We start from the raw sequence: 14,583 nt of genomic DNA, 5'->3' as shown, positions 1-14,583 counted from the left end.
ACTCACACACAAACACACACACACACACTCACACACACTCACACACACACACACACACACACACACACATACACACAAAACAGAGAAGACAAACCAACAGGGGGAGCACAGGGAAAGGGAAACAGTAGAAACATAAGGAACAGACTGACAAAATAGCCTTAACCATGACATCTACAGCAAGAAATGAAAACTCCACAAAGCATATGGCACATGCATCTCGTCATGATCACCTCCACCTCCACGTCCCACAGGTTTTCTCCCTCCATCCACAGCTACGACTACAGCTGAGTGGTAAACCAGAGGTCCTCCTGTGAACCGCAACATTCACCAGAACCAACTGCACGCAACTAAAAAACAGAGGGAAAAACAGAGAGCTCCACACACTGGCAAAGAACAACTCCCCCTCTTTTACGGAGCAAAAGCAGCACCGTCCTTCTACAAAACTTTGATTCATGTCTTTATAAAAATTGAATCTCAATAAGTCTAGTCTTTACCGATGCACTGAATAATGCTGACACATGACAGTCCACTCAGAGTCATTCAGGTGCTTTCTGGGAAACTCCCGGGAGGCTGTCATGTCCCTGTTAGTGAGGAGTCACCACAGATCAATCGCAAGTGTCATAACAAAGGGTCTGAATACTTATGTCAGTGGGATATTTCAGTCTTTTATGTTTAATAAACTACCAAAACACTCCAAAAGCCTGTTTTTACGTTGTCATTGTGGAGTATTGTGTGTAGATTGATGAGAAAAAAAAATGAATTGAATCCATTTTAAGATGAGTCTGAGTCTGAGACAGAACAAAATGTGGAAAATTTGAAAGGGCCTGAAAACTTTCCATATGCACTGTATGTGTGTGTGTGTGTGGTGTATACACACACACACAGTATATATATATATATATATATATATATATATATATATATATATCAATCTGTCTTTGGAGTTTAGAGTGTAAAAGGCAGTATTTGTGCTTTTGACAAATAACAGAAGAGACAAGTTTGAAGCAACTTTCACTCAGTGACTTTTCTCGATCTTTTCAAGACAATACAGAAACTACAGTTCAAAGCACGTTTTTGTTTCCTGATACGGACTAATCATTCTTATCATTTAAACTGATTTATAGATATTTATGTGATGGCAATACACCTGAAGTAGTAAACAGCATACGATACAAACTTTTGTAAATGCTTACCTGTACATTTCTTGATGTTTAAGTGAATATAGTTCATTTAGCTTGCAGAATTATTTTCTGTTAAAATGGTACACAGAAAGGTTCCAGTTTGCTTTCGGTTCCTCTGTCTTTGAGGAAGTTTAGAGGTTTGTTTATAAATGTTTGTGAGTGAATAGCAAATGATCGTTATTACAAGAGCAAAACTTCAAATACAGACATTCTCCTTGTGTGTGCGCACGCGCACGTGTGTGTGTGTATAAGGGAGAGAGAGAGCGCGCGCGCGAGAGAGAGCGCGTTGTTTGCTGTTTGTGCGCTGCTCGTATGGCGACCGGCTGGTTTTGGCACTGTGTTGTTGGTCACTGTTTCACGTTCTTTTTTGTCAGCGCTGCTCTTTTAACGTGACCCAACACACATTGCTACTATTTTTTACTTTTTTATTATTACTACTTCTCTCACCTTTTCAACTCCATGTTTTTAAATCAGTGCTTCGTTTTATTTTATGTCTGCTCTGCTCTTTTAACGTGAGCGAACACACACTGCTGTTTTTACCTTTTATCACTTTTTTTTACCTTTTCAGTTCCATGAGCCATGGATGCACACAAACCGTTTTGGATTTTATGCTGTCTCCTACTCGGACTACGTGCCACCCTTGGCTGGGAAACTAAGGACAGTCTTCTCGGTGGCGACCGACAGCACGGATACTCGAGGGAATTCCTAGTAAAGCTTCAGGACCTGCAAACTGACCTAACTAATAATGTAGCTATGGAATATTCCGGTGGAGTTACTCTCCGAAACTCCAAATAACAAGCAAGGTGGCACGTTTCAGAAGAGACAATTCAGGAAACGGTGCAGGAAAGCCGGTCTCAGAATTAAACTCATACGGGAAAACAAACACAGATCACTACGTTCTGTCATCCTCAGCAATGTCCACTAAATAAGATAGATGAACTTCAAGCAAATGTTAAATACATGCATGAATATAGAATATAGAAATGCTTCCGTCCTGGCGTTCTGGGAATCATGGCTTGACAGTCGCATCGATGATCGTGTACTTTTTATTGGCGGTTTTGGCATCCCATTAAGACTCGACAGGGACCGGTACCGGTAAGGTAGACAGAGGCGGAGTCTGTTTTTATATCAGCAAGCGCTGGTGCTCCACGGCCATTATTAGTGAGAGTCTGTGTGAACCTGACACAGAGCTCCTGGCTGGGTCACTCCATTCTTTATCTACCAAGAGAATTTTCTCAGCTATTTATTATTATTATTATCATTATTATTTACATCCATCCCAAAGCCAACACCAACACTGCCTCTGAACACATCATGAACACTGTAAATAAACAATTAAAAAGGCTGACTGGGCGTGGAGTGTTGGTGTGTCGGTTACTCTGGTTGCAGGAGAAAGAGAAGAATGATAATAATAATAATAATAATAATAATAATAATAATAATGAAAGGCTGACTGGGCGTGGAGTGTTGGTGTGCTGGTTACTCTGGTTACAGGGGAGAGAGAAGAATGATAATAATAATAATAATAATAATAATAATAATAATAATAATAATAATAATAATAAAGGCTGACTGGGCGTGGAGTGTTGGTGTGCTGGTTACTCTGGTTTAAAAGGGAAGGAGGTCGTAACACGTGTTTGAGTTCACCCCACCCTAGACGGGGTCGTAACACATGTTTATACTGTTTTTGTAACAAAATAGAAACAAGTGAAGAAGAATTTTAAAATGAAATGGACAAGCATTTAAACAAACAAACAAACAACAAATAAACATTGTGAATTTGTGAATTAATTAACAATTACTTATAATTACCGTCACAGATTTCTCATACATAAATAAAACTCTGGCTATACCTCATACATATACATTTGTGCTTGTGTGTGTGTGTGTGTGTGTGTGTGTAAGAGAGAGAGAGAGAGAGAGAGAGAGAGAGAGAGAGTGAGTATTTCAGAGTGTGTGTGTTTTACTTTATTTGACACAGAGACACTGAGGCATCAGTAATCCTAAACCCTGCATAGAGGGGTTGAGTGAATGTGGAGCGGAATGTGTGTATGTGTGTGAGTGTGTGTGTGTCAGAGGAGACGTTGTAGAAGGACACAGTTCCAGACGACCAGTCCAGATACACTCCTACTCTGTGTGTGTGTGAGGGGGGGGCAGGTATGTCAGTTCTCTGTTTATTGTGATAGGCAGTGTAACTGTTAGGATAGCAGTACAGACTCCAGGACTTTTTATTGTGTCCAAACCCACAGTCATCACTCTGTCCTTTCCTCCTGATTCCTTTATATGTCACTGCTATAGCATCACTTCCACTCCACTCAGTCTCCCAGTAACAGCGTCCAGTCAGACTCTCTCTACACATGACCTGGGGCCACCTGTCATCAAATCTCTCTGGATGATCAGGATACGACTGTTTATTCCACACATGTGTCACCTTTCTGTTCCCCTCAGACAGAGAGAGGTGTGTGTTTACTGTGTTTGGGTCCAGTGTGAGATCACAGGCATCTACAGAGAAGAAGAGAAATTAGAGGAATAAACATATCACACACACTATGTGTGTGTGTGTGTGTATGTGTGTGCGTGTGTGTGTGTGTGTGTGTAAACTCACATTTTTTTAATCCTGGTTTGATCCTGAACTCTGCTCCATGATCTACACTGCACAAACAGGAAGTGGATGAGTCTCATACAAACACACGCACAAACATATACACACACATAAACACACACACACACACTCACCAACATATACTGTCTCTTACTTTGACACACACACGCAAATGCGCACACACACTGAAATATCCTATCTTTCCCTTTAACACACACACACATACACACATATTGTGCATTTCATTTTTACACTCACACACTTAAATATACCGTCTCTCACATTACACACAAATACATTCAAATTCGCTCTTAGATACACACACACATGACACTTCTTTTTCACTCTCACAATCACAACTGCATGGAATTAGAGGGAAGAGAGAGAGAGACAGAGAGAGAGAGAGAGAGACTGTATGTGTGTGTGTGTGTCTCTCTGACTTGTACATGACCTCTCTGTCTTAAACACACACACACACAAATCACCACTGCTCTATAAAACACACAACATTTATGGACGAACACAGTAATTTTTCATAGACAAACACACATGGGAGAGTAAACATGCATTTTTCTCTCCCTTTTCCTCATACACACTCAAAAATCATGCAAATACACCCTCTCTTATTTTTACACAAACACACGCTCTCTCTAATACTTTTTTTCTCTCACACACTCTACTTACTTGAGTGTGTCCAGTCTACAGTGTGGATCCTCCTTTCTGTCAGAGAGCAGCTTCACTCCTGAGTCTCCTGGGTGATTGTAGCTCAGATCCAGTTCTCTCAGGTGTGAGGGGTTTAAACTCAGAGCTGAAGCCAGAAAAGAACAGCCTTCCTCTGTCACTAAACAACCAGACAACCTACAGAGAGAGAGAGAGAGAGAGACAGAGAGAGAGAGAGAGAGAGAGAGAGAGACAGAGAGAGAGAGAGAGAGAGAGGGAGTTGACACACGTTCTCTTAAGACTGCTGAAGAGTCTTGTCATATGACACCAGTCTCCTGTTAAGAGTCAGAACATCCTTCTGTCCTATAATAAACACTGTCACATCGTCAGTGTATGCTGATAACACACATTTAGTCTCCTGCTAATGGAAACTATTGGATAAACACCACCTGATGTCCTAGGGTTGTGTTACAGACTCTACAATTAGAGATTCTGTAATAACGTTAATGTTTGTATAACTGGTTTAACACAAGTATTGCAGGGCTTGGTTAAACTGAATCTGACATGACATGTGTATTGACATGTGTATACTTTGAAGAGTACAGAATAAAGTTTGTGTTTGCTATAAATGGCTGTGTCTGGTTAACTGACTGTTTAAGACATGGAAACAAAGATGCAGTGACATGTTTTGTCATTATAAATTAGCTTCTTTGTTTTCCCATCTAGTAAACATGTAAATGGATAAAGCACTAATGATAATCTATTACAGCATGTTAAACATTGATAGACAAACACAAATGGATATTTCAGTAAGAGTTATAACCCACACACACACACACACACACACCCACACACACACTCACACACACATGCACATGCACACACACACACACACACACACACACACACACACACACACTCACACACTCACTCACTTTGGGATAGTTGAGAAAATGGTTCAGGATAGTCCTGGGATGTTTCTAAATAAAGTTAGTCTGGATCCCTGCATAAAACATCAACTTAGACAAAACATATGATAAATATTGTATTTTCAATAACTGACTAATACTGACCTCAGTATCTCCAGTTTACAGTGTGGATTCCCCAGTTCCACACAGAGCATCTTCACTCCTGAATCCTGAAGGTCATTGTTACTCAGGTCCAGTTCTCTCAGGGGACAGTTTACTGACTGTAGAACTGAGGCGACAGCTTCACAGGACTTTTTAGTGAGTTTACAACCAGCAAGTCTGGAGAGAGAGAGAGAGAGAGAGGGTACAGTCAGAGAAGCTTAAAATGTAACTACATGTGCTGCATTACTCTTCACATACAGACTATGATTTTGTGACTTGAAGTGTAAATGATTGTGTATTCGGCCTCACAGCGCATCTCCAGGTTTATTCAGACTACCTCCAAAAATACAAAGAGGCTCTCACCACGGCTCGGTCCACCTATTACTCAGACCTCATACACTCTGGCTCCAACAACCCCAAGGCTCTCTTCTCCACGATAAACAATCTTCTCAAGCCCACTGACAACACTCTCAAAACCTTTACCGTCAATAAGTGTAACTCCTTCCTTTCATTTTTCCAAACTAAAATCGATACCATTTACAATAATCTGACCACCTCCCCTGCCCTCCTCAGTTCCCAAAGTGCGTCTCTCCAATTCACCACTCAGCCCCTGTCTCAGTTCTCCTCCATTTCCCCAATGGAACTGGCTAACATCATGGCGGGAATGAAAAACTCCAACTGCATTCTGGATCCCGTCCCCCCCAAATTCATCAAGGACTGTCTCCCGGTTCTCTCCTCACTCATCACATCGATCATAAACGCCTCCCTCAGTTCTGGTTCAGTCCCCCAAATGCTCAAACTGGCTGCTGTCACCCCCACTCTCAAAAAACCTGGACTCAACCCTGACATCATGTGCAATTTTCGTCCCATCTCCAATCTCCCCTTTCTCTCAAAAATACTGGAACGTGTTGTCGCCTCCCAAATCAAAGCCCACCTCAGTTCAAACGACTTATTCGAACCATTTCAGTCTGGTTTCCGTTCACAGTACAGCACAGAAACGGCTCTGCTCAAAGTCACCAATGACCTACTCCTCTCCTCAGACTCTGGCCACCTCAGCATTCTCATCCTCCTCGACCTCACCGCCGCTTTTGACACCATCAACCATAGCATCCTTCTTTCCCGCCTGGAATCCCACATCAACATCACTGGCACTGCCCTCTCCTGGTTAAAGTCATATCTCACAAATAGACAACAGTTCATCAATATTAACAACTGCACCTCCTCCGTAGCCCCTCTGTCCCAAGGCGTCCCCCAGGGTTCAGTGCTTGGTCCTCTCCTTTTCATCCTGTACATGCTCCCCCTTGGCAACATCATCCGTCAGCACAGTCTCCACTTCCACTGCTATGCTGATGATGTCCAGCTCTACATATCCACCAAATCCATCACCACTGCAACTTACTCTACCCTAACCAACTGTATCACTGAGCTTAAATCCTGGATGCAAGCAAATTTCCTCAAACTAAACTGGGAAAAATCTGATATGATCATCATCGGCCCCAAATCCCTCACAAAAAATGCCCACAATGTCTGCCTCACCATCAACAATTCCACATTGTCTCCCTCCCCACACATCCGCAACCTCGGAGTCATTTTTGACAGCAACCTCTCTTTTGAACACCATGTTAACCACATCACCAGAACTGCTTTCTTCCACCTAAAGAACATAGCACGTCTTCGTTCATCACTCTCCTTTCCTGCTGCAGAAACTTTGATCCATGCTTTCATTACATCCAGGACTGACTACTGTAACAGCATTCTTCATGGCTCATCAACCAAAGTCCTAAATAAACTTCAGTACATCCAGAACTCTGCTGCTCGCCTGCTCACCCACTCCCGTTCCCGTGATCACATCACCCCGGTCCTTCAGAAACTCCACTGGCTTCCTGTCCCTCAACGGATCCAATTCAAAGTTCTCCTTTTCGCCTTCAAAGCCCTCCACAACCAGGCCCCCTCCTATCTCTCCGACCTGCTCCATCTCCATGCTCCTTCACGAAGTCTCCGTTCCTCTGATGCGAACCTCCTGGCAGTACCATGCAGGACCAAGCACCGGACCTGGGGCGATAGAGCCTTCTCCATCGCTGCCCCCTCCCTCTGGAACTCCCTCCCCCAACACATCCGAGACTGCACTGAACTATCGTTATTCAAATCCTTCCTCAAAACTCACCTCTTTCGAACTGCTTTTAATCTATGATTATACTGCGTTTTATACCCTTTTATTGCACTGATTTTACAACTTTTAAGTCAAATGCCTCTAACACTTTATTTTATTGTTTTCTTATTTTTCTTATTTTTCTCTTATTTTTCTTATGATTATGTTTCTTTTACTGATTATTTTATGCCTGTCAAGCGTCTTTGAGTACCATGAAAAGCGCTCTACAAATAAAATGTATTATTATTATTATTATTATTATTCTACACTGCAGTCCACAGAGACTAATGACACAGCACGGAGACTAATGACACAGCACAGAGAATAATGACACAGTCCACAGAGACTAATGACACAGTCCACAGAGACTAATGACACAGCACAGAGTCTAATGACACAGCACAGAGTCTAATGACACAGCACAGAGACTAATGACACAGATGTAATTTGAGTCATATTCAGATAACACCAGGTAACAGGTAACAGTAGTTCACACAATGACATGGTAATGACACGGTGTAAGACTAGTAATAAAACAGTCACCATCAGACCCAGTCATGTTCTTTCCCCTTCTCCAGTTTTTACCTCAGTTGGCGGGTTTGAGAAATGAGTGTCTCGGGTTTTCTATTGGCTGTCAGGTTTGGGATGAAAATCCCCTCACATGCTATAGCTAACGTGTCAGAGACTAATTACAAAATCGTTTGAGCGCCAATAAAGACGACTGGTTTAAATAGTTCTCTTGTTATTCATTCATATTTTTTTCATTCATTCATTTTCTTAGCTCACTCAGTCACTCCTCATTATATAAGCCGCTTATCCTTATCCTAAACTCATTTGTCACACTTATTTGTAGACATTGGAACTGAGAACATTTGTTTCACTGATGAAGTTATGATTTGGTTTATGTCTATGTGTCAAATGAGTTTAATTCTTTTTTTGCTTTGCAATAGCTGAACAGAATATTACAATACCACATAAATCTTAAAAATGAGATGAACTTTTTTTTTTCTTTTTTTTCCCCTTCTGACTGTTTCACTGATATACATATTACCTGTTTGCTGGTTTAAAGGATAGTTGACATAATGATGTTTCTTATATAATCATACTGTATGTTTTATTACAGTGTAATTTCAATAAACTACTGTTGGCCGATCTCTTCAGATATGAGGTTCCTGATGCCCCTGTATAGTATAACGGTTAAATATGAACAAGTAAAATATAAACTAGTTGTGGAATACAGTTCTATCCTGTGATGTCTTCTGTCTCACACTGGGACACCGCACAGCAAGATTTCAGCATATAAATCAACATAACAAGAGATCATTTTAATCCAGACAACAGGAAAAGACATGAAATAAAAGGCATGAAAACTGATCTAACACACAGGTAAATCCAGTGTAAAGAAATGACACAAAACATATTATAAATATTAGATTTTCAAATACTGACAAATACTAACCTCAGTATCTCCTGTATACAGTGTCGATTCTTCAGTCCAACACAGAGCATCTTCACTCCTGAATCCTGAAGGTCATTGTTACTCAGGTCCAGTTCTCTCAGGGGACAGTTTACTGACTGTAGAACTGAGGCTACAGCTTCACAGGACTGTTCAGTGAGTTTACAACCAGCAAGTCTGGAGAGAGAGAGAGAGAAAGTTGGTCACAAAATCTTAAAATGCAACTACATCTCCTATGTTACTGTTCACATACAGACATTTTGGGACTGGACATTTAAATGATTCTGTACTCAGTGGGACTAATTCAGTAAGATTTAAAATAAAAACATGAAAACCTATGATTTACTTGCACAAAGACCACAACACAAGTCATTTGGTAACTGACTGTACAGTCTAGCAGTATTTAACTGTCAAACACACTCATACACTGACAACACTTTGATCTTTACAGAGGGGCAGCGCACACACACACACACACACACACTCATACACACACACACACACACTCATACAAACACACACACACACTCATACAAACACACACACACACACACACACACACACACACACACATACACACTCATACACACACTCATACACGCACACACACACACAGACACACACACACACACACACACACACACTCCTACACACACACACACACACACTCACACACACCCACACACCCACCCACACACACACACACACACGCACGCAACCCCCCCCCCCCCCCACACACACACACACTCACACACCCACACTCACACACACGCACGCACGCACGCACGCACGCACGCACACACGCACACACACACACACATGTCATGGACAGAGTGATTTGCATCTTCTTTCTTTCTTTTCTTATTTCTCTTTCTAATTATATTCTCTTTTCTTATTCATTTCTATTTTTTCTTTTTCTTTCTTCTCCGGTTCCTTCATGCATTTTCTACATAATTTCTATGCAATAAACTTTTTCTTTGTTATTGCTTATCCTGTACAATTCTGTTACAAATACATGGTACAAAAGACTATCCACAACTACAGAGAGTCTAGATTGTGCAAGGGTTTTTTTTGTTGGTTTGTTTTAGTTTGTTTGTTTGTTTGTTTGTTTTTTTTAATGGCTGATAGCACCGTGGTGACACAAACATTTCATCTGAGAAATAAATGGAACAGTTATGGAAACAAAAGCAATGTCATATTTGGGACAGTCAGTTTTCACTTTGGGATAGTTGAGACAGTTTCAGGACAGTTCTAGGATGTTTCTGAAAAAAAAAATTTAGTCTGGATCCCTGCACAAAACATCAACTCAGACAAAACATATGATAAATATTGTATTTTCAGTAACTGACTAACACTGACCTCAGTGTCTCCAGTTTACGGTGTCGATTCTCCAGTCCCACACAGAGCAGCTTCACTCCTGAATCCTGAAGGTCATTGTTACTCAGGTCCAGTTCTCTCAGGGGGCAGTTTACTGACTGTAGAACTGAGGCTACAGCTTCACAGGACAGTTCAGTGAGATTACAACCAGCAAGTCTGGAGAGAGAGACAGAGAGAGAGAGAGAGAGAGAGAGAGAGAGAGAGAGGGGGGAGGGGAGTGTCAGAAAAGCTTAAAATGCAACTACATCTCCTACATTACTGTTCACATACAGACTATGATTTTAGGACAGGAAGTTTAAATGAGTCTGTACCCTGAACTGCAGTCCACAGGGTGATGACAAACACAGATATCATTACATATCTAGAGTCATATTCAGATAAACAGGCAACAGTAGTTAACCAAAATGACAAGGTAATAACACAAATTAAGACTAGTAGTCACCATCATGTTCCATTAAAAACACAAAGGTAGAACACGTTTGTTCATGTAACCATATTTTCTGATGCCACTGGTAATATCTCAAAATTCATAACTTAATTCAGTTTAGAGTTTGTGAGTAGACAATAATTGCAGGCCTTCTGGTCCATACATAATAGGCCCTGGTTGCTGTAAAAGTGATTCCGGCCTCAATATCTTATGACAAGAAAAACAGCAATTTTTTTCACGCCTGGCGTTAAACTACACAAAATATTTAGAATTTGAGCATTATGACTTTCATGCCAAAACTGTGTCCTTGTAGGCTACTTGATGACACAAAAACTGATACTTCCAATGTTTAAAACTGTTTAAAAGGTTTTGTTTTTTTATTTAGCACTCGTATGTTAAGTAAGGGCAGTGTCTGAAAATGAAATCTTATGTGCAATTGCCCGCCTAGTTATGCAACTTACGCATTTTAAGTGGTTCGCCATACTCAATGTCGTTGACTGATAAGCAAAATTTAGCTTTGTCAGGGCTGTCATTCAAAAGCTTGAAATGCCACCATACTTTAGACTTCTTCTGAGACATGGCTATAACCAGCCTGGTTTACCAACCACTCCACCTCAGGTTTCAGCTTCTCTCATCAGTTAAACCACCAGCATGTTGTCACATGGGATTTTTTTTTTTTTTTTAGCAAACGCACCAGCCAGCCCTGCTAGAATTTAAAAATATATTTATAATTGTTGCCCCCGTGCATTTTTGTAAGCTTCTATCTGTTTTATCCTGTTATTGTAATGCACACTGACTGACAAAAAAACCCCAAAACGATTGCTCGACTTGAAGAATCTCAGTGAACTGAGGGGTCTCCGATTCATGATTCGACCTGTCAGCTTTCAGAGGGCAGCCCTACTGGGGAGTACAGAAAATAAACGCAAACTGAACTTTTAAGAAGCTATCCACTAATAACTACTGAGATATGTTCTGCCTCTCTGAAAACTCTCCTGTCATGTCCTCTGTCTCACACTGGGACACAGCAAGACAGCAAAGCAAGATTTCAGCATAGTAGCCAACATAACAATAGATTATTGTAATCCAGACAACACAGGAAAAAGCACCCGAGAACATTTTTAGAGGACATTAATTTAGGGCAGCAAATGTAACAGTTTCAGATTTTTTAAGGACCTGTGTATACACTGATTCTGAATCACTGGGAATGTCATTATTCTGTAGATAACTGTACAAGGCTGCACTTCCTGCAGTGTTAGCCTCTTGGCTGGTAATACTCATCTGCCACAGTTAGCTACTTAACAAAGCAAAGTTAAAACTACTACTTTAACTGATACACAGACAGAAATATTCACATAGCCAAATTCATTTCTTATATATAAAAAAAGAATTTGTAAGTAATATATGCATTAAATCTGAGATTATCTGCCCATCTGTTCTTGAATAAAGCTAGACTGATTGCTCATAAGTTTAAATTTCACAAGTTACTGACTAACACTGACCTCAGTATCTCCAGTTTACAGTGTGGATTCTTCAGTCCCACACAAAGCAACTTCACTCCTGAATCCTGAAGGTCATTGTTACTCAGGTCCAGTTCTCTCAGGGGACAGTTTACTGACTGTAGAACTGAGGCTACAGCTTCACAGGACTGTTTAGTGAGTTTACAGCCAGCAAGTCTGGAGAGACAGAGAGGGAGAGAGAGGGAGAGAGAGAGAGAGAGAGAGAGAGAGAGAGAGGGAAGGAAGCAGATGGATTCTTTAATGTTCAGTGTGCTCAGTAAATCTACAGAGAGAGCAATGAATACAGTTCATGAGAAAAGCCGAGACGTGTGTATAATATAAACTGCATAAAAATGATTGTATTTCCTGCATCAAATATATGTCAGCAAATAAGGTGTGAGCAATTACATTTACATTAATATTTGTTAATTTGTTAATGCTTTCACCCAAAATGACTTACAACACAGGCAAAGTACAAAGCCGAACAAATAACCATTGAGGAGCTGGTTGTTGAACACGTAGCACAGCTAAGTTCATTATCAGACCAGATACACACACAAGTGAGTTAATGGAAAATAATAGATTGAGATACAAGTGGGTCAAAGAGCCTCAATGGTCCTGTGCCAAGTATCACAATTAAGCACTAGACTGATCTACATCATAAACAGAGTCAGAGCTCATAGGTCAGTATAGGCAGAAGTGCTGTGTAGTTGACATCATGGAGTGATAAGTAGTGTGTTAGAGGATTAGAGTCTTTCATTACAAATGACACAATGAACAATAAGAAATGACAACTGAGACTGTCTATAGTTGTCGTAGTAAAGCTTATATAAGACACGATTCAGTCACAGTCTGCATTTTATTAATCAGTTCATGAGACTAAAAAGCATTAGGAAACTCCATTAATCCAGAATAACTTCACTCAGTACTCATGATGTAACGATAAACCCACTCTAATTAAAACACTATATAATCCTGTAAAGGACTCTGTTTTGATAGTTCATTTCTCTGTGTATAATGTTAATCATTTAGAATATTCATCTGGCTGTTAGTTACTTACTGTTAGTTGTTAGTTACTCTATTACAAGTCTTTCATTTTTAAATACTCAGTACAAACATGGTTCAAAAAACCCTATCACAAAGATTATCACATTATAATACACAAAACAAAAAATTTTTCACATTTTTGTATCCTCCATTTACATACCCTCTCTCTCTTAAACTCGTTCTTAATGCCAAGATTTTGTAAAAACCTTTTAACTAATGAACCTAAATGTGGATACTAACAGATCAGCTATACAGAATAGCGGAGGTGACAGGGGACAGGACATAAGCAAATATGATTCAGAGGACAATAAGTTCCACATAAATACTGTAATAAATAAAATTAAGAGAAAAGAAAGGGAAAGTAAGGGGGGGGGAGTAGTATCCTGTTGTTTTGCTTTAAAAATGATCTTCCATATTTAGCATTGTTTTACTATCTTTTAACTGAAAATCTCACAGATGGGTGCAAAGAGATTTCTCATTTGGAGCAGCCAAATCCTTGCCCTCTGATACAGTCCTGACAATCCTTTTCTCTGGAAGGAAACAAGTGGGCAAGTTCTGCCACCGTAGATTAAAGTTCACGTTATTAACTAAAGTAACTGCACCACTAAAGTGTTATACTTACAGAGCTTGTTTGGTGGTTTTCAGTACTGGCAGAAGTCTCTTCAGCCCTTCATCTGATCCTCTGTATTTCTTCAGCTCAAACATTTCTTGAGTCTCATCTGACATCAGCAGCACAAAGACCAGAGCTGACCACTGTGCAGATGAGAGTTTCCCTGTCGAGAGATGTCCTGAGCCCAAGTTTTTTTGAATTTCGTGCACAAGTGAGTCATCCTTCAGTTCATTCAGACAGTAGAGGAGATTTATGCTCCTCTCTGATGAAATGTTCTTGTTGAGTGTCTTCTTGATGTAGTCAACTGTTTTCTCCACACTCTCTGCTCTGATCACTGTTTGTGGTTGTAGTTCTTTCAGGAGTCTCTGACTGGACTCCACTGAAAGACCAAGGAGGAAACGGAGGAAAAGGTCCAGGTGTCCATTCTCACTCTCTAAGGCCTTGTCTATAGCAGATTCATAGAGATCTGTTGTGTTCTTAAACAGCCATTTAAATCTGTTCACAAGTG

The 14,583-nt window shown here is 40.4% G+C and overlaps 1 protein-coding gene across 1 annotated transcript in view; it reads right to left on the bottom strand.

Annotated features, from left to right (window-relative positions):
* Positions 1–226: 226 nt before the first annotated feature.
* LOC115817121 (NACHT, LRR and PYD domains-containing protein 12-like) overlaps positions 227–14,583 on the bottom strand; it is a 65,883-nt gene continuing 51,526 nt past the window's right edge. Inside the window, exons 9-15 of the mRNA XM_030780366.1 lie at positions 12,422–12,595; positions 9,122–9,295; positions 4,468–4,641; positions 3,787–3,833; positions 3,161–3,683; positions 495–581; positions 227–347 (exon numbers count right to left, since the gene is read on the bottom strand). Of these exons, the coding sequence (XP_030636226.1) occupies positions 227–347; positions 495–581; positions 3,161–3,683; positions 3,787–3,833; positions 4,468–4,641; positions 9,122–9,295; positions 12,422–12,595 (1,300 nt within the window). The remainder of the gene's footprint in view (positions 348–494; positions 582–3,160; positions 3,684–3,786; positions 3,834–4,467; positions 4,642–9,121; positions 9,296–12,421; positions 12,596–14,583) is intronic.

This window comes from Chanos chanos, chromosome 7 (assembly GCF_902362185.1).
Source record: "Chanos chanos chromosome 7, fChaCha1.1, whole genome shotgun sequence".
Classification (NCBI taxonomy): Eukaryota; Metazoa; Chordata; class Actinopteri; order Gonorynchiformes; family Chanidae; genus Chanos; species Chanos chanos.
Note: the sequence above shows the minus strand (reverse complement) of the source record. Positions and strands in the feature narration are given on the sequence as shown.